At 41.6% G+C, this 19,558-nt stretch overlaps 1 protein-coding gene across 1 annotated transcript; it reads right to left on the bottom strand.

Annotated features, from left to right (window-relative positions):
• Positions 1-6,348: 6,348 nt before the first annotated feature.
• On the bottom strand, positions 6,349-14,038 carry prdx4 (peroxiredoxin 4). Its single transcript, XM_046316810.1, has 7 exons — positions 13,724-14,038; positions 9,759-9,876; positions 7,825-7,941; positions 7,610-7,732; positions 7,292-7,422; positions 7,103-7,137; positions 6,349-6,455 (listed from the first exon to the last, which is right to left on the bottom strand). Exons 1-7 carry the CDS (start codon positions 13,935-13,937, stop codon positions 6,405-6,407), a joined length of 789 nt encoding a protein of 262 aa, XP_046172766.1. The 5' UTR covers positions 13,938-14,038; the 3' UTR covers positions 6,349-6,404.
• Between the last annotated feature and the right edge of the window lie 5,520 nt (positions 14,039-19,558).

Here is a 19,558-nt window from a genome sequence, read left to right on the forward strand (position 1 = left end):
GCCTGAGTACCAAGCTTCACATGTGGAGGAAACCTGGCACCATCCTTACGGTGAAGCATGGTGGTGGGAGCATCATACTGTGGGGATATTTTTCAGCGGCAGACACTGGAAGACTAATCAGAATCGAGGGAAAGATGAAGGGAGGAAAGTACAGAGAGATCCTTGATGAAAACCTGCTCCAGGGTGCTCAAGACCTCAGACTGGGGCAAAGGTTCACCTTCCAACAAGACAACGACCCAAAGCACACAGCAAAGATAACGCAAGAGTGGCTTTGGGACAAGCCTCTGAATGTCCTTGAGAGGCCCAGCCAGAGCCCGGACTTGAACATCTCTGGAGAGACCTGAAAATAGCTGTGCAGCGACGCTCCCCATCCAACCTGACAGAGCTTGAGAGGATCTGCAGAGAATGGTCGAAACTCCCCCAATACAGGTGTGCCAAGCTTGTAGCGTTATATCGAAGAAGACTCAATGCTGTAATCACTGTCAAAGATGATTCAACAAAGTACTGAGTAAATGGTCTGAATACTTATATTAAATGTCATATTTCTGTTTTCCTTTTTGTTGTTGCTAAAATTTGAAAAAATTAAAATCTTTTGCTTTGTCATTATGGAGTATTGTATGTAGATTTATGAGGGGAAAAACAATTTAATCCATTTTAGAATACAGCTGTAACGTCACAAAATGTGGAAAAAGTCAAAGGGTCTGAATACTTTCCGAATGCACTGTATATAACATATGAGAGTACAGAGTAATTACAGTGTACACATTACGTCACAATAACTACTAGCCTACACCTGTTTTTGGCTAGCACAATTTAAATGTAAAGCAAATAAACTAACGATACAACCAGGTGATCTAAAACAGGGTGAGAGGTTTAGCCACAATAACTTGTGTTTGTTACAAAATCCTATGCATGAAATGGCAATGTAAATTGCACCGAATTTTACAAACCACAAATACATCACAGTTGTAAGTACCATAACTATACCTACAATGTAATTACACAGTACCTGCTGCTTATGTAACTACATTGTAAATACATAGGCTTTAGGCTACTTAGATGTAAATCACTGGCGTTGTGGGCCCTTTCATCTTTTCTTTTCCTTCATGTCAACAAAAACATCTCCAATATGCATATTCATTAAGAACATCCCCTATTATTGTCGAATAATCCTGCAGTCTTGTCCAAACCCATTGGCCCTTGACAGCAGTATTCTACTGCCGGTCTATGAGTTATTTTAAATCCCAGGATTTATTGGAAGTGTCAGTTATAAAAGCCATTGTGTGATTTAAACTTGATAAAAGAGACAGTATTTATCTTTTGACGACTCAGCCCGTTTGCTCTGCAAAGCTTCACAGTAGTGACCCAGTGTCACGTTCTGACCTTTATTTCCTTTGTTTTGTCATTAGTATGGTCAGGGCGTGAGTTGGGGTGGGCAGTCTATGTTTGTTTTTCTATGATTTGGGGATTTCTATGTTTCGGCCTAGTATGGTCACCATCAGAGGCAGGTGTCATTAGTTGTCTCTGATTGAGAATCATACTTAGGTAGCCTGGGTTTCACTGTTTGTTTGTGGGTGTTTGTTTCCGTGTCTGTGTCTTTCACCACACGCTACTGTTTTGGGTTTCGTTCGTTCCACATTTATTGTTTTTGTATTTCAGTCCTGTTTTTTAATTTTTTTAAAAAAAAAAAAACATTTCCACCTTTATTTAACCAGGTAGGCTAGTTGAGAACAAGTTCTCATTTGCAACTGCGACCTGGCCAAGATAAAGCATAGCAGTGTGAACAGACAACACAGAGTTACACATGGAGTGAACAATTAACAAGTCAATAACACAGTAGAAAAAAAGTCTATATACATTGTGTGCAAAAGGCATGAGGAGGTAGGTGAATAATTACAATTTAGCAGATAAACACTGGAGTGATAAATGATCAGATGGTCATGTACAGGTAGAGATATTGGAGTGCAAAAGAGCAGAAAAGTAAATACATTAAAACAGTATGGGGATGAGGTAGGTAAAATTGGGTGGGCTATTTACCGATAGACTATGTACAGCTGCAGCGATCGGTTAGCTGCTCAGATAGCAGATGTTTGAAGTTGGTGAGGGAGATAAAAGTCTCCAACTTCAGCGAATTTTGCAATTCGTTCCAGTCACAGGCAGCAGAGAACTGGAACGAAAGGCGGCCAAATGAGGTGTTGGCTTTAGGGATGATCAGTGAGATACACCTGCTGGAGCACGTGCTACGGGTGGGTGTTGCCATCGTGACCAGTGAACTGAGATAAGGCGGAGCTTTACCTAGCATGGACTTGTAGATGACCTGGAGCCAGTGGGTCTGGCGACGAATATGTAGCGAGGGTCAGCCGACTAGAGCATACAGGTCGCAGTGGTAGGTGGTATAAGGTGCTTTAGTAACAAAACGGATGGCACTGTGATAAACTGCATCCAGTTTGCTGAGTAGAGTGTTGGAAGCTATTTTGTAGATGACATCGCCGAAGTCGAGGATCGGTAGGATAATCAGTTTTACTAGGGTAAGTTTGGCGGCGTGAGTGAAGGAGGCTTTGTTGCGGAATAGAAAGCAGACTCTAGATTTGATTTTCGATTGGAGATGTTTGATATGAGTCTGGAAGGAGAGTTCTAGGTACTTATAGATGTCCACATATTCTAGGTCGGAACCATCCAGGGTGGTGATGCTAGTCGGGCGTGCGGGTGCAGGCAGCGAACGGTTGAAAAGCATGCATTTGGTTTTACTAGCGTTTAAGAGCAGTTGGAGGCCACGGAAGGAGTGTTGTATGGCATTGAAGCTCGTTTGGAGGTTAGATAGCACAGTGTCCAAGGACGGGCCGGAAGTATACAGAATGGTGTCGTCTGCGTAGAGGTGGATCAGGGAATCGCCCGCAGCAAGAGCAACATCCTTGATATATACAGAGAAAAGAGTTGGCCCGAGAATTGAACCCTGTGGCACCCCCATAGAGACTGCCAGAGGACCGGACAGCATGCCCTCCGATTTGACACACTGAACTCTGTCTGCAAAGTAGTTGGTGAACCAGGCAAGGCAGTCATCAGTTCATGTGTAGTATTTCTTATTAAAAGAACCATGGACACTTACCACGCCGCATATTGGTCCTCCGATCCTTCTCGCCTCTCCTCTTCGGAAGAAGAGGAGGAAATCCCTTACACCCAGATGTACTATCCAATCTTCAGGGAGGCAGACACTAACTCCACTTAAACAGGGATGATCCATGAACCTGTGACCCCACGAACTGCCACTCTCTTACTGTTTGGTTTCTCTTTCGGTTAGTGCTAGTGCTACAATGAAACATCAACAGAATACATGTGACCATGCAGACTTACATGTTTCGTAAATGGGAAGGTTGTATTGTGTGTGCCAAGATGCACTGTAGTTACATTTACAACTTATTTAAAGTGTGCATGTTGTGAAGGGTCATGGCACCCCCAAAGAACTCCAAATATTTTAAATTACCCTAGGACCTAGGCCACACCCCTTCCCTCCACACCTGTTCCCACTCCCTTAATCACCTCTCCGCTGACTTTCTCCCACCTGTTTCCCCATGTAAGCTGCATGCTCCTTCCTACCTACGAGTTCAATTCACGCTTGGTGATTCCACGTGCGGCCCTAGCCTTCCCCCTACCACTGTGGGTGTGTTATGAAATAAGTACAAACAGTTATTTTGCTGTATAGAGAATGTTTTAAATATTATATCCTTGTTGCCCTACATTATATCACTTTGTATATCCATGACCTCAGTTTGCTAATGATAATGTCAAATGCTATGGCTCCTTGCTCTAGTTATGTGTTGGCAGTCTCCTCGGTTTAGTGTTAAACCCATATTCCCTACAGAGCTTTCAGAAAGTATTCATACCCTTGACTCATTCCACATATTGTTGTTACAGCCTGAATTAAAAATGGATAAGTAACATTTTTTTCTCACCTATCTAGAAAGAAATTCCCCATCATGACAAAGTGAAAACATTTTAGCAAATGTATTGAAAATTAAATGAAGAAATATCTAATTTATTCTGAACAAAAACAAACGCAACATGCAACAATTTCAAAGATACAGTGAGGGAAAAAAGTATTTGATCCCCTGCTGATTTGGTACGTTTGCCTACTGACAAAGAAATGATCCGTCTATAATTTTAATGGTAGGTTTATTTGAACAGTGAGAGTCAGAATAACACAAAAATCCAGAAAAACGCATGTCAAAAATGTTATAAATTGATTTGCATTTTAATGAGGGAAATAAGTATTTGACCCCCTCTCAATCAGAAAGATTTCTGGCTCCCACGTGTCTTTTATACAGGTAATGAGCTGAGATTAGGAGCACACTCTTAAAGGAAGTGCTCCTAATCTCAGTTTGTTACCTGTATAAAAGACACCTGTCCACACAAGCAATCAATCAATCAGATTCCAAACTCTCCACCATGGACTGCCAAATTATCTAAAATGACGGAGGCGGCTTTTGATAGAGAAATGAACATTCAATTCTCTAGCAACAGCTCTGGTGGACATTCCTGCAGTCAGCATGCCAATTGCACACTCCCTCAATACTTGAGACATCTGTGGCATTGTGTTGTGTGACAAAACTGCACATTTTAGTGGCCTTTTGTCCCCAGCACAAAGTGCACCTGTGTAATGATCATGCTGTTTAATCAGCTTCTTGATATTCCACACTTGTCAGGTGGATGGATTATCTTGACAAAGGATAAAATGCTCACTAACAGGGATGTAAACACATTTGTGCACAAATGCATTTGAGAGAAGTATTTTATTTAAACTCATGAAATATGGGACTAGCACTTTACATGTTGCGTTGATATTTTTGTTCAGTGTACATAAGTATTCACACCCGAGTCAAGTTTGTTGAAGCACCTTTGGCAGCGACCACAGTCTTTCTGGGTAAGTCTCTAAGAGCTTTCCACACCTGGATTGTGCAACATTTTCCCATTATTCTTTTTAAAAAATGCTTCAAGCTCTGTCAAATTGGCTGTTGATCATTGCTAGAATCATTTTCAGATCTTGCCATAGATTTTCAAGTAGATTTAAGTCAAAAATGTAATTTGGCCATTCACTGTCTTCTTGGTAAGCAACTTCAGTGTAGAGTTGGCCTTATGTTTTAGGTTATTGTCCTGTTGAAAGGTGAATTCATCCCCCAGTGTCTGGTGGAAAGCAGACTGAACCAGGTTTTCCTATAGGATTTTGACTGTGCTCCATTCGTTTCTTTTTTTTTATCCTGAAAACTCCCCAGTTCTTAACAATTACAAGCATACCCATAACATGATGCAGACACCAATATGCTTGACAATATGGAGTGGTACTCAGCAATGTGTTGTATTGGATGCCTTAAACATAACACTGCATTCAGGACTAAAAGTTAATTGCTTTGCCACAATTTTGCAGTATTACCTTGTTGCAAACAGCATGCTTGTTTTGGAATATTTTGTGTTCTGTACAGGCTTCCTTCTTTCCACTCTCGTCAATTAGGTTGTTATTGTAACTCCAATGTTGTTGATCTAGCCTCAGTTTTCGATCACAGCCATTCAACTCTAACAGTTTTAAAGTCACCATTGGCCTCATGGTGAATACCTGAGTGGTGTTCTTCCTCTCCAGCAACAGAGTTAGGAAGGACGCCTGTATCTTTGTAGTGACTGGGTGGATTGATACGCCATCCAAAGTGTAATTAATAACTTCACCATGATCAAAGGGATATTCAATATCTGCTTTTATTGTTCCCCATCTTCCAATAGGTGCCCTTGTTGAGGTATTGGAAAACCTCCCTGGTCTTTGTGGTTGAATCTGTGTTTGAAATTCACTGCTCGACCTTACAGATAATTGTATGTGTGGGGTACAGGGATGAGGTAGTCATTAAGTCATGTTAAACACTTAAGTCTATGCAATTTATGGGACTTGTTAGGCAAATTTACAAAAACATTCCACTTCGACGTTATGGGTTAGTGTGTGTAGGCAAGTGACAAAAACAAAATCTCAATTGAATTCATTTTAAATTTGGGCTATAACAACTATGTGGAAAATATCAAGGGGTGTGAACACTTTCTGAAGGCACTGTACTTTGTCATGCCTGCACCTTTTATGTTATGTGTTCCTAATGTTTCCCCTATGTGCGTGAACTCTCAAGCAACAAGTTTATAGACTTCTCTGTTCTGGTGTGTCAGAATGTCAGACATTTCTAAGAGACATTATACGGTTGTCGTAGTTCCTGTCCTGTTTCTCATCTCAAAAGGTCACTAGTTTACTCAGATCGCTAGATGAGATTGAATTAGATTTGCCAAATATGGCTAAACATTGCTAAAAACAAAACAGACACCAGATTATCAAAACTGTTTTTATTCTGAGCTTAAACCAAAGTGTTTATTAGAGGGGAGGGTCAGTTCAGCTTGTCAAAGTACTTGAGTTTGCCCGCTGGGTCTGGGATTATCTGTGAAGAGTAATACATTGAATTAGTGCACAAGCAATTGTCATAAGAAAATCCTATCAAATCAAATGTATTTTTAAAGCCCTTTTTACGTCAGCAGATGTCATAAAGTGTTTATACAGAAACCCGGCCTAAAACCCCAAACAGCAAGCAATGCAGAAGCACGGTGGCTAGGAAAAACTCCTTCGAAAGGCAGGAACCTAGGAAGAAACCTAGAGAGGAACCAGGCTCTGAGGGGTGGCCAGTCCTCTTCTGGCTGAGCTGGGTGGAGATTATAAATATAATCTCATGCACTCACTCAAAGCGGCAGTTAGCAGTTGAAACAATAATAAAGCGTATTCCCGACCCTGTTTCGGTAAAAAGATGGAGGGACGCGGCTGGAGAAATGTAACTACTCAAACTCATCGACAGAGCTATGGGGATGCAAGGATTGACCATCCATGGTTATAGTTTTAACCATGTTGAGGCTATATAGTGTTGGTTTACAAACATTGGAATAAAACAAGCTCCTATTTTCAGGTTCTGATAGGGTATGACAGTTGAACTAAGCTCATGAGGCATTTAGAAGTTATTCTTCAAGAATCAAATGGGTAAAAATTGATGTAGCAACTGCTGATTGCCCCTTTAACCACACACAGTATGAAACTTACTGTGTCACTGCCGGGCTTCCATCCTGCTGGACACACTGCAAAAAAATTATATTTTAATTCACACAAACTGTAAAAAAAATAATGTAAAAAGACCATCCATAGCAACCACAGATAATTACGTGTTTAGCTGTATTATCTGAGAATGTTATGTGGCGAGACTGAATTTGGAGGCTGAGGTGTGAACCGTACCTTCACCGTGTTTGTCAGTATACTGGAAGGCTTGGACAAGCCGCAGGGTCTCGTCTACAGAGCGCCCCACAGGGAGGTCATTCATGGTGATCTGCCTCAGGACGCCCTTGTCATCGATGATGAACAGGCCCCTGAGGGAGACAATTAAAACAATGAGAAGTTCGGTTCAGTTTCAAACCGCATTACTTTAAACCTCATGAACTTATAAGAGTTAACAGGTGTTTTGTTGTACCATAAAATAAAAAATAAAAATGGTAGTAGTACTAGTAATCTTCTTTTGAAGTGGCTTCTACCCCCGTGAGCAAGTGGAAACTGTACCTGAGTGTGTGTCCTGCGTCCTCCAGGAAGACTCCATAGTCTTTGGAAATCTGGTGTGTGAGGTCAGACAGCAGAGGGATTTTCATTGGTCCGAGTCCCCCCTGCTTCCTGGGTGTGTTGATCCTGTTAACAACAAAGCCGGAGGGAGAAAAAAAAAAACTCTGAAATTAAAGTCCAAGCACCTCTGAAGAGGGGTGTGATGCATGTAATCTTACCATGCCAGATGTGTGAATTGGGAGTCAACAGAGCAGGCAACAACCTCAGCATTGATGGCACGGAACTCGTGCACACGATCACTGAACGCAATAATCTCAGTCGGGCAGACAAACGTGCTGCAGGTACACAGAGTTCGTGTCATCAGAATAACACATAGCCAACAACATTATTACTTTACCAAAGCATACTGGATTTTCATTAAGTCACTGGTTCTAAAATACAGCAAACATTTGTATAACAGTTACTACAGAATATATTTTACAATACACTACTAATAATTTCTCGCTTTCCCTGAATCTCCCAATTAAAATCAGATGATTTGGATTGCTATTTTATATTTATTCATCCTGGTACATTACTAAAATCACTTTAATATCCAGACAAAATACCATCGTTATACTGCCTTTTCTTTATATCTGAAAGGGGAAACCAATAACAAACCCAGTTTGCCAACAGCTCTGAAAACCCAACAGTAACATTTTTTCTAGGCATTGGGACAATGCTTTAATTGCATGTGTTCTTTCCATTTAAATGCATGTAGTTCAGTCCTTAAGCTGTTCTTGTACATTAATGTTCAGTCTGTCATGTGTGTGGACCCAAGGAGGAGTAGCTGCTGTGTGAGCAACAGCTAATGGGGATTCTAATAAATAATTTACATTTCTGTTGCTTGATTAATTTCACCAGTTATTTCTCCTTGCATGTTTAGCTCCAATTATTTAGATAATTGCCTAGTGCTTTAAGTGCTTCTTTAAGCAAAAATGCCATTAAAATATATGTATTTTTAAAATTTTACCCCTTTTTCTGCCCAATTTCGTGGTATCTAATTGTTGTAGTAGCTACTATCTTGTCTCATCGCTACAACTCCCGTACGGGCTCGGGAGAGACGAAGGTTGAAAGTCATGCGTCCTCCGATACACAACCCAACCAAGCCTGCTTCTTAACAGTGTGCATCAAACCCGGAAGCCAGCCACACCAATGCGCCGGAGGAAACACCGTGCACCTGGCCACCTTGGCTAGCGCACACTGCGCCCAGCCCGCCACAGGAGTCGCGATGAGACAAGGACACCCCCACCGACTAAGCCCTCCCTAACCCGGGCGAGGCTAGGCCAATTGTGCGTCGCCCCACAGACCTCCCGGTCGCGGCCGGTTACGACAGAGCCTGGGCGCGTACCCAGGAACTCTGATGGCACAGCGCCACCCGGGAGGCCCTAAAATATATATTTTTAAATCACGTTCATCTAGGTCAGACATTTGATTTTAATACAATCGGAAAGAGCAAATTCTAGGGGTTCTAAAGCACTTAAAAGCGATGTGGGCAATGGCTCGGTTTCAGAAGATCACTTTTTAAAATTGATTAACAGCGGGTCCACATGTTCCCGCAACACTCAAGTTGTTTGGGAAAAAAATATTATTTATATTTTATTCTTACTAGAAAATGTTGTGTTGACTGATCTGGGCAGGGGAATGGAATTGTGTCTTGTTTGATTAATGAACTATTGATTTCATTTGCATGGTGCAGCCATAGCCTATAGCCTAGGCTGCACAGACGAGTAACATAAAACTCAAAATATGCTATTCTATTGAAATACATTTTCTTAGCATCTTAATGTTTCTTAAGATCTGCCGAAACTTATAATAATAAATGGATTTCTTTGTGATGGTATATAGTCAATGGATTTATTCAAATAGACATCCGCTGGCTGCGCAATGGGCTGTAGCCTGTAAAATGTGCAAACCGACAAGTGGTAAAAATGGGACTGTTTGAAAGGGGGGTCATATAAAACATTGCCCTTTAAAAATAATAATAAATGATGTCTGAAACACGTATAACAACGTTTTTAAAAAACAAAACAAAAACATTTTATGACAGTAGCAAAAAACACCATAAAAGAGGATTATTTTAGGATGGAGGTCAGTAAGAGATAGTACTCACAAGTCCAGGGGGTAGAAGAAGAAGATGAGGTATTTCCCTTTGTAGTCCGACAGTTTGAGCTCCTTAAACTTACCATCGATGACAGCTGATCCCTCAAAATAAGGTGCAGGCTTTGAAACTGCAAAAAGACGAAATAACAAAAACACATTTGATGACAGTTCAAAGCACGAGCAAGCAAGTTATTTGCTTATCACATTTTAGGGAAAACCCAATCAGAACAGACTTCCTGCTGTGTATCCCAAATGTTGCATATACCAACAAACCATTATTTAGTGTCCTTGGTCAACAATGAATAGTATTTGTTCATAGTTGGTGAGCAGTGTGCAGATAGGCCTATGGCAGGCTTGGGGCACACAGCTTTCGTTCACCAAAGAGGGCTTTTTTGAAAGTAGAGGGCTTTTTATGCTTCTATAACCGTATCGTATTTGGTGGTTTTGGCTGCCAGTCAGTTTACCTCAGAACATTTTTGGTCCTTGGATGTTAATCGCTTAGGCTTGCCCATGTAACCAATGTGAAATGGCTAGCTAGTTAGCGGTACACGCTAGTAGTAGTGTTTATTTCGTGACGTCATACACTGAAACCTTGAAGTAGTTGTTTTCCTTGCTCTGCAAGGGGTGCGGCTTTTGTAGGTAACGATGCCTCGTGGGTGACTGTTGTTGATGTGTTCAGAGGGTCTGGTTTGAACATAGGTTCCGTCAAAAGAGAGGGACAGAAGCAATACTGTTACACCTACACTCCTTAACAGTACATCTTGGGATAGGGCACACCTGGCTACCTCTTGGGGTGCATCCTGGAAGTGGCCTCCTTATCTTCTCTCCTCTACTGATTAGAAAACGGAACAAATGTGAAAGCGATAGGGAAGGTACCAGCCTAGAATTTAATTTCACCTGCCTTTTTAAATGAATGCAGATAAAGAAAGCGCAGACCTGATGAGAGGAAGCCACTTAACATAACACTGACTTAGATGCATCCATTGGGATTGTATGGTGCAACAGCTGTTATTGCTAGGGCCCTCCTGTCTGGTTCCTTGAGGCAGTAGTTGGAGTAGCCAGCATATTCTGACCCTACCATCCCGCTTGTTTATACTGAGCTGCACTGGGGTCGGAACACAATCATGGTTAGATTAAGACACTGCAGTGCCAGATCACAAACTACGGTTTCAGAATTTAGGCTTCGATATCAATACCAGCTTAGTATAATGATAATCAACACCATAGCGATACTATTGTGAAAAAAGTACTTAATAAAGTCAAATATACAGCACTGTTATTGTATGAAACACATGGTCAACTCGCCATCTGGACTGCTAGGCCAATGGGTGTGCAGGCTTTTGATCCAGCACTGCTCAAACACACCGGACTCAGCTTAACAAGGTCCTGTTAAGTAGTTGATTTGTCAAATCTGGTGTGTTAAGATTGGGGCTCGAACAAAAAAAAGTGTACCCCCCCTGCAGCTCTCCTTGACCTATTATGCTGTACCATTTGAACATTAGCCTAAAACCAAAAAATAGGTATCAAATGGCTATACTTCGAAGCAAAGTAGCCAAGCGGTTGAGTAGGGCTCTAGACTTACAAGTAAGACGTGAAAGAAGTAATGGAAAGCCTAAATAACTTCAGGAGTAAAAATATGCTTAACCAGTCACATAATAAGTTGCATGGACACACTGTGTGCAATAGTGTTTAAAAAATTTTTTTGAATGACTCTCATCTCTGTATCCCACATATACAGGTAATTAACTCAAAATGTACCTATTGGTAGATAAAATAAAGCAGACATTGAATATTCCTTTGAGCATGGTGAAGTTCTTCATTACACTTTGGATGGTGTATCAATACACCCAGTCACTACAAAGACACAGGCATCCTTCCTAAATCAGTTGCCAGAGAAGAAGGAAACAGCTCAGGGATTTCACCATGAGGCCAATGGTGATTTTAGAACAGTTACAGAGTTTAATGGCTGTGATAGTTCTCCTAAGGATGGATCAACAACATTGTAGTTACTCCACAATACTAACTTAATTGACAGAGTGAAAAGAAGGAAGTCTGTACAAAATATTCCAAAACATGCATGCTGTTTGCAACAAGGCACTAAAGTAATACTGCAAGAAAATGTGTCAAAGCAATGAACTTTTTGACCTGAATACAAAGTTTTATATTTGTGGAAAATCCAATACAACACATTACTGAGTACCAATCTTCATATTTTCAAGCATAGTGGTGGCTGCATCATGTTATGGGTATGTTTGTACTTGTCATGAACTGTGGAGTTTCAGGATAAAAAAAAAGCTAAGCACCTAAATCCTAGAGGAAAACTTGGTTCAGTCTGCATTCCACCACTGGGAGATTAATTCACCTTTTGGCAGGGCAATAACCTAAAACACAAGGCCAAATCTACACTGGAGTTGCTTACCAAGACAGAATGTTCTGGAGTGGCCGAGTTACAGTTTTGACTTAAATCTGCTTGAAAATCTATGGCAAGACTTGATCTAGCAATAATCAACAAAAAAACTTGACAGTGCGGAGCATGAATACTTACCACTGCAAATGGCGCATTCTGTTCCGTTGACGCATCATCTCGACTACATACTGCGCTTGTAAAGTGATTTTATTTCCTCTATATTGAAAGTTCAGAAATAAATTGTTATACTCAAAGCTGAGACGCGCAATTAAATTCTGAAATGTTACTCAACTGTCAGTATGCTTGCGCTTCACTCCATGTGCAAATGGGGGACTAGGAGTAGTTAGAGCCAGCAAAAGAGGGACAGGGCAGATTTTTTAATTGCAGGAAGCAGGTTAATGCATATTAGTGTTGACCAAATAATGAGTTTCGAACCAAAAAGAAACCAGCAGCAACATTGTGTAGCCTAATCACTGAACTTACCGACATAAGCAAAATGATTCACTCAGAGGGCAATGTCAGTGTCGGTAAGTGTCGGTATCGTCCCAGCTCTAGTTAGTATTGTTGTCTATCAAATTGTATAGGCTTCCTTGCTCTCTCCTCTGGCAACGGCCGACTCTCACACTCACTTGACGTGCACACACTGAGGCACAGACGTGGATAGCTCTCTAACATCTTAAAAGTGCACCTGAAGCATTATTTGATGTTCAATCTTTTTCCGTGGTGGAAACAAGCAGCGGCACAATATAACGGAAACACTGCAGTCATCTCCCTCACATTTTTTAAAGACTTTGAAATTTAAAGACATTTTAATACTTAAGGCCTTGAAATCAGATAAATGAATGTAAGACTTTAAAGACCTAGCAGACACCCTGATCTTAGTAAAATAATCAGTGGTGTGTAGCCCAGGCCATATGCAAACAAAATCAAATGTACTTCTCATAATTTAAATTCACAAGATAGAATGAACTTGTGTCAGCAATCGAGAATCGGACCTTGATTCTTGAGTTTGGGCGCTGCCATTGGACATGACACAACACAAACTCAACATTGGCAGAAGCAACTTTCATTGATTTCAAAAGTTAGCATTTCTTCAGCGACTGATGGCAATGCCACACCAATGGCTATAGTGTAGCAGGGCCTTTAATCTAATCATGAGGGCGTTCTGACCCCAGTGCAGCTTAGTGTAAACAAGCGTAATCGTATGGTCAAGAAAACTGCAGGCTACAGTTGGAGCCAAGTTTTTTGGCATGACGTGTCTAAATGTACTACTAGCTACAATTTATGAATTTGGGTCGACAAGTCAAATCTGGCAGATTACAATAACGCGAATACCGATTTGATTCAAACTTCAGTTGTGAAAATGTGCAGTATAACTGGAACGGTATCTAGCTAACATTAATCAACACTACTAAGTTAGCTATCTAATTGGCTGCAGGCAAACTAGTTAGCTAGCTTTGTAGTTACCATTGTATTGTTGGGTAAGACATCCTCCCGTTATTAAAATAATTTAAGTCAATATGATTGCCAACTACAACTACAGTACCGTGCAGGGGGACAATACCCACTTTTTGCCTTGCTGAGGTGCAAGGAATGATCAGAGACGGGTACACGGAAAGCCTCTCCGGGGTAGACGTGTCCTCCAGCGTAGTTGTAACACTCTTGGTCCTTTTTCCCATTAGAGCCGTCTTGGGCTGCAGTGGTAAACTTGGTGACAAGACAAATTGTGCAAAACACACTTAAAATGTCCTTTAACATTTTCATATGAAGCATGACGTTCATCCCACTGTCTTGCTAAAACCACGTAGCTAGCTGCTAAGAAAGTACTGTACAGGAAGAACTACAAACCCCCTTCTTCGTGTGAATTTTCGGCAGACTAGACGCTGTGTTGCATATTGCTGCCTTTCGCAGGTCAGAATGCGGAGTGCACATTTTGTCACAAAAAAAAGGGGGCATGTGGACATTTTAAATTGCACCACCTTCTAACCCTGCAACTATACACAGTAGGGGTGCGAGGGTAAAATCACTGGGGAAGCCAAGCCAGAAAAAAAGCCATATTACAACCTATGAGTTGTGATAATTTAATTGTTTGCTCTAGCCTGATAGTTAATATGCATTGGGATCATGATATTTAGGCCTAAGGTAGAGACAATAAGAAGACAGTGGCAAATAAATTCAACCACACCTTTGTTTCATCACAAAACCAGAGAGCTACCTCAGTCCGATTAAGTCCACAAAGCATACTGCATGTAACAAACAGCATTGTCAAGCAAGTTAATATTTCTGACTTTTTCGGACTACTAAACAACTATTTATTAAGAATCACTTGGAGAGTTACCGCAAGTTGCAAAGAAAAAACAGTAAACACTACCCTAGCACCATTTAAACTTCAACATTTAAAAATCATCAAATCACATATGCTTACTCTAATACAGTGACAACTAATAGATACCAAAAACGATTTAGTCCAATCAACGTAAGCTAAATATGATGTGGCTGTCCAGGGTTCCGATTTCTGTGTATGTGTGCGGGTTCGTGCAAGTAGAAAAAAAACATGTTGACTCACCCTACTTGTAGAGACACCAATGCCACCCTCCTCTCCTTCATACTGACGAAACGGTCTATGACTCTGTCATGCAGTAAACAATTTTATTTTTTGTCCTAGGCTACCTGGCTAAAATGTTCTGCCTTGCATAACTTCCTTTACATGGCCAACGTTAGCCTACATCTAGCTACATACTGAACTTCCATCCTCTCAGGCCAGGGGCACAATGTATGAATTTATGTTTGGATTAGAATCACCGTTATAATTATTGGCCATTTTAGAGAATTAAGTAAAACCACAAGTCCAATCCCTGTCTCCATCCATGGCTAATTTAGGAAAGGGTCCATTTTAGCTAGCTGGCCACTGGACAACAACACAACAAGATGCAACAGTTCAAGTTGTTTTTGTCAATGACGCATTGCTCTCCATGTGATGTGATTGGAGAGAAGCCAAATCCAAACAGACTTCCCTTGAAAAAAAAGGTGGGGTGCGCCAGGACTATTCAGTTGCGCTCACTCAATTTAGCTCAATGCTGATTGGCTATTATTTTATACTTTTTTTAAATCAAGGGAGGCCAAATGCTCACTGGCTTCCTTCCCTTGCAGTCAATACTATGGGCGGCAACAATGTCACTATTTTTTTACCTGACAGCATCAGATAGATGGCCTAAATTATGAAAGTGAGAGAGCAAAATATACATTCTTTATGTTTCTCTTTTTTCTTAGTCATTTTTTGGGAGAAGCCTGGCTTCCCTTGGCACCCCATCCCACCACTTTGGCCCTAAACAATCCTACACCAGGCTGTCGGCCTGGCAGGAATCCCTTTTCTCAAAACTCCCTGTAGATCTTCTGCACTGAAATCTCTCAAACCCAAATATTTCTCAACTGCTGCAACTACCACATCTATTTTCTGTGATAACCGCTCCATCAGTGCAGTGCAGTTGATCATGATGGCTATAAAGACAAGAAATCCAAATTTACCAAACTCAGTTGGAACACTAATCCCTCAAATCGTCTTCCTGACTCAAATTTGGCAAACTATACACAGTGGTTTCTCAACCCCCACTTCACACTCCCTCTGACTATGACCTCCTGCACACTTTCCACATTGGGGGATATACCTTCTACATATTGCTACAGTCTGAATCCAGTAAAAAAAAATCTAAACAATTCCGCTTCTCAAAACATTGACAGATGTAACAGTCCTTTACTAAGCTTGAAACAATATATGGGTCAGCCAAAAAGCAGGGATCCCCTTTTTCCAAAGACTTACCTGGGAAAATGTTGGAAATCTCTACCCCCACAGGTAGGTCTTCATCCTGCCCTCATAATGATGCCACTTTTCTCTGATTTCTTCTCTGTTTGTGCTGTGCAGTTTATGACCATTGTAATAAATGACACCTTTTCACATGCAATATATCAGGATACCTCTGTTGCCGAGAAACTTCAGGTTACTTGCGTAACCCCGGTTTTCTGATATTATGGGTGAGACATTTCACTATACTAGTGGAATTCACCAGAATCTTCTAAGTAGCTCGAAGAAACAATCATACAAATCTCTCAGAGACAGACAGGTTGAGTGGCGAATGAGTGAGCCACCCGCCTGCCCTCCGATAATTTTGGAGCGTGCCAAACTTCCTCACACTCTTGTGAATAGGGGAACGTGGTGAGATGTCTCACTCATAATCTCAGGGAAGAGGGGTTACACAAGTAACCTTAAATTATCTTTCAATTATTTGTTTCGACATATCACTAGCAGGATATTACCAACTCACGTATCCCACATGCTCTCTGAAGCCAGGCAGTCTCAATGTCAACCCACAGAGGCCCTGACAATGAGGACATTATGTGCCAATAACGGAGCAGTGGCGTTTAGTCGGAAGAACCTCAAAAGTATGAGGAATACCCAACAAGCTGCACTGCAAATCACCTGCAAGGAGAGTCCCTTGAACAGAGTCCAAGAGGTAGCCATACCTCTGGTGGAGTGAGCCCTTAGGACCTCCGGAGGCTGTAACCCCTCGTTATTATAGGCCAATACAATTGCTTCCACAATCCAATGAGACAACAGTTAACAAGAGAGGGGGCTCCCCTTGCAGGGAGGCACCAAGGACACAAAGAGTTGGTCACTCTCTTCCTATCCAAGTATATGCGCAACACACATACTGGACAAAAACGGTGTAGCCGCTCCTCTTCAATCGAAAAGAAAGGTGGCGGGTGGAAAGCCGCAAGCTCCAAGGCCAGACAATTGTAATTGCGCTAACCTCAGGCATAAAGGCGGGATTGGGCATAACATACGGGACTCAGAGCTTCCACAGGAGCAACCAATGTCTTAGACCTTTAGACCTAGAGGAAATTCCCCCCTTGGGTAGACACTTGTTTTGAAGTTCACGGGCAGGGCTACTTCATCACGTGACCATAACCACTACATTCACCCCCCTTTGACCTCTTCACTCATGAGAGACCACCCCACGTTGGGCAGCATTGTATGACACGGGGCATGAACCCAGAGCAACCAACGTCTTAGACCAAGATGATATTCACCCCTTAGGCTGCGAGCAGACACTGGGTTTAAAGTTTGCATGGCTTCCTCATCAAGAGACGATGACCGACTCATGGGCTAATTGGGTGTAACCGGTGTGAAATGGATAGCTAGTTAGCAGGGTGCGCGCTAATAGCATTTCAATCGGTGATGTCACTCGCTTTGAGACCTTGAAGTAGTTGTTTCCCTTGCATTGCAAGGGCCGCGTCCTTTGTGGAGCGATAGGTAACGATGCGTCGAGGGTGACTGTTGTTGTGTGCAGAGGGTCCCTGGTTTGAGCCCAGGTAGGGGAGAGGGACGGAAGAAAATCTGTTCATTGATGCTGCTGACCCAGATCACTGGTTGCTGTGTCAAAAGGGGGGTGAGTGTAACCGGGGTGTGCGCTAATAGCGTTTCAATCGGTGATGTCACTCGCTCTGAGATCTTGAAGTAGTTGTGCCTCTGCAATGGCCATGGCTTTTGTGGAGCAATAGGTTACGTTGCTTTGAGGGTGACTGTTCTCAATGTGTGAAGAGGGCCCTGGTTCGAGCCCAGGTAGGAACGAAGAGAGGGAAGGAAGCAAACCTGTTACATGGGCAACAAGGTGAACTTGGAAAAGCCATGGTCAAACTGCAAGCACGAATGATGACTGACAGTACATGCAGCTCATTCACTCCTTTTGCAGTAAAGTTGTCTTATAGGACAGATATTTAATCTCCATAGTTCCAGCGGCTCAAAAGGCTGCTGTGAAATAGCCTCAAGCACAATAGACTAATCCCATGATGGGGCTAAGGGCTTGGGAACTGGACGTACGGGATGTGCCGAATTATGTATATAAACCCTGGATTGCTTGCGCTATTGGCCATCGAGAGGCTTTGAAGCCACTGGTCGGCCATATTGGCACTCCCCAGTAGGAACAGTCCTCCATAGGAATTAATTCCATGTATAAGTATTTTTTTGTTGTGGTGGGGACAGTAACATTAGCACTAAAAAAATACTTTAAGAAAATGTTTATATATTTTTTCATTTATGTGTTTAATATAAAGTGTGCATTAAGGTGTCCATAATATAATAAATGTGTCAAAAGCTAATATAGACATGAATAAATGCATTTCTATATCTTCCAAAACCTACCAATATGGCTGCGTGGTGACTTCAATACAGCAACCCCTGTCAGTCATCCTCGGTTCCTACACATCATTGGACATGCCCCCTTCATGAAACAACATAACATGGGGTGATTTCCCACCTTGGTTCTTGTGGAAGCCTATTTAACAGAGATAGACCTTAACATCAGAGAAAAAAACTTCCCTCTGTCCAAAAGGTCCTGCAAGAAGCATAACAACGCAGATCCAGAGCATCTGTTTTTTTATTTCCATACAGTAAGCGTGTAGAAGGGCGGCGCGTATCCTAGTGGTTAAGAGCATTGGTCCAGTAACTGAAATGTCGCTGGTTTGAATCCGAGTTGACTAGGTGAAAAATAGGTCAATCAAGGCACTTAACCCTTCCTCAAAACAGCTAACTTGGCAAAATGTGTACAATTGTAACATGGGACTGTTTTATAGCTAATCTCAGGCTATTCTACACATTTTGCCATGAGGCTGAGAGAAGGTTGGTGGCACCTTAATTGGGGAGGACAGGCTCCAGGTAATGGCTGTAATGGAATCAAACACATAGATACACATGGTGAGGTGTGGCTAAACGTGACCATGCTCCCGAGTAGGGTATTCCCTGGACTCACATGTTAAATTGCCAACTTTATTTTGCCTACTCATAACCCGACAACGGCTGTATTTTTTTTTCTTTCTATCGTTCTATAAAACATTTTGAATATGCTTGGTTGGTCGTTTAACATACTCCCATGTCATCTTAATCAAACTACATCATATCTAAAAACACTGATTCTAAAAGTAAAAATGTTATCATGAACAGAGACTGCCACATGGAATGTATGTCACCATCAGCCAAATTACCGGTTCCAATGGACTTTCTTCAGCTAGCTAACGTTAGATAACTCTTTTATAGCTAAGATGCTGAAAAGCTGTTGTGTACCGTTTTGTTTGAATAATAGTCAAAGAAAAGACAGCTAAATTACATTTCATCAACTTCCCACGGTCCAGGTTCGACGAAACTCGTGGTTTCAGGCTATACCCTGCAAAGATAATGGAAATCTGTTACTCGATACATTTGTGTGTTCGAAGCACTTCATTCACAGTAAATTGCTAGCTAACACTTGTTTGTATCTAACTAGCTATATGTATTGCCTGTGTAAACCTGGAGATTACACGAAGTAGGTGTAGATATCGCCATAGGCTACTTTGGCAGGATTGTCTTCACAACT

The sequence above is a fragment of the Oncorhynchus gorbuscha genome, linkage group LG02 (assembly GCF_021184085.1).
Source record: "Oncorhynchus gorbuscha isolate QuinsamMale2020 ecotype Even-year linkage group LG02, OgorEven_v1.0, whole genome shotgun sequence".
NCBI classification, from domain to species: Eukaryota; Metazoa; Chordata; class Actinopteri; order Salmoniformes; family Salmonidae; genus Oncorhynchus; species Oncorhynchus gorbuscha.

Bases quoted from the DNA above. Each gene is read 5' to 3' on its own strand.
- prdx4 (XM_046316810.1), bottom strand. From the start codon at position 13,937: ATGAACGTCATGCTTCATATGAAAATGTTAAAGGACATTTTAAGTGTG. The intron at 9,877-13,723 runs GTGGGTATTGTC...GTCTTTTTGCAG, and splicing joins GCACCTCAGCAAGGCAAAAA to TTTCAAAGCCTGCACCTTAT. The intron at 7,733-7,824 runs GTAAGATTACAT...TGTTGTTAACAG, and splicing joins CAATTCACACATCTGGCATG to GATCAACACACCCAGGAAGC.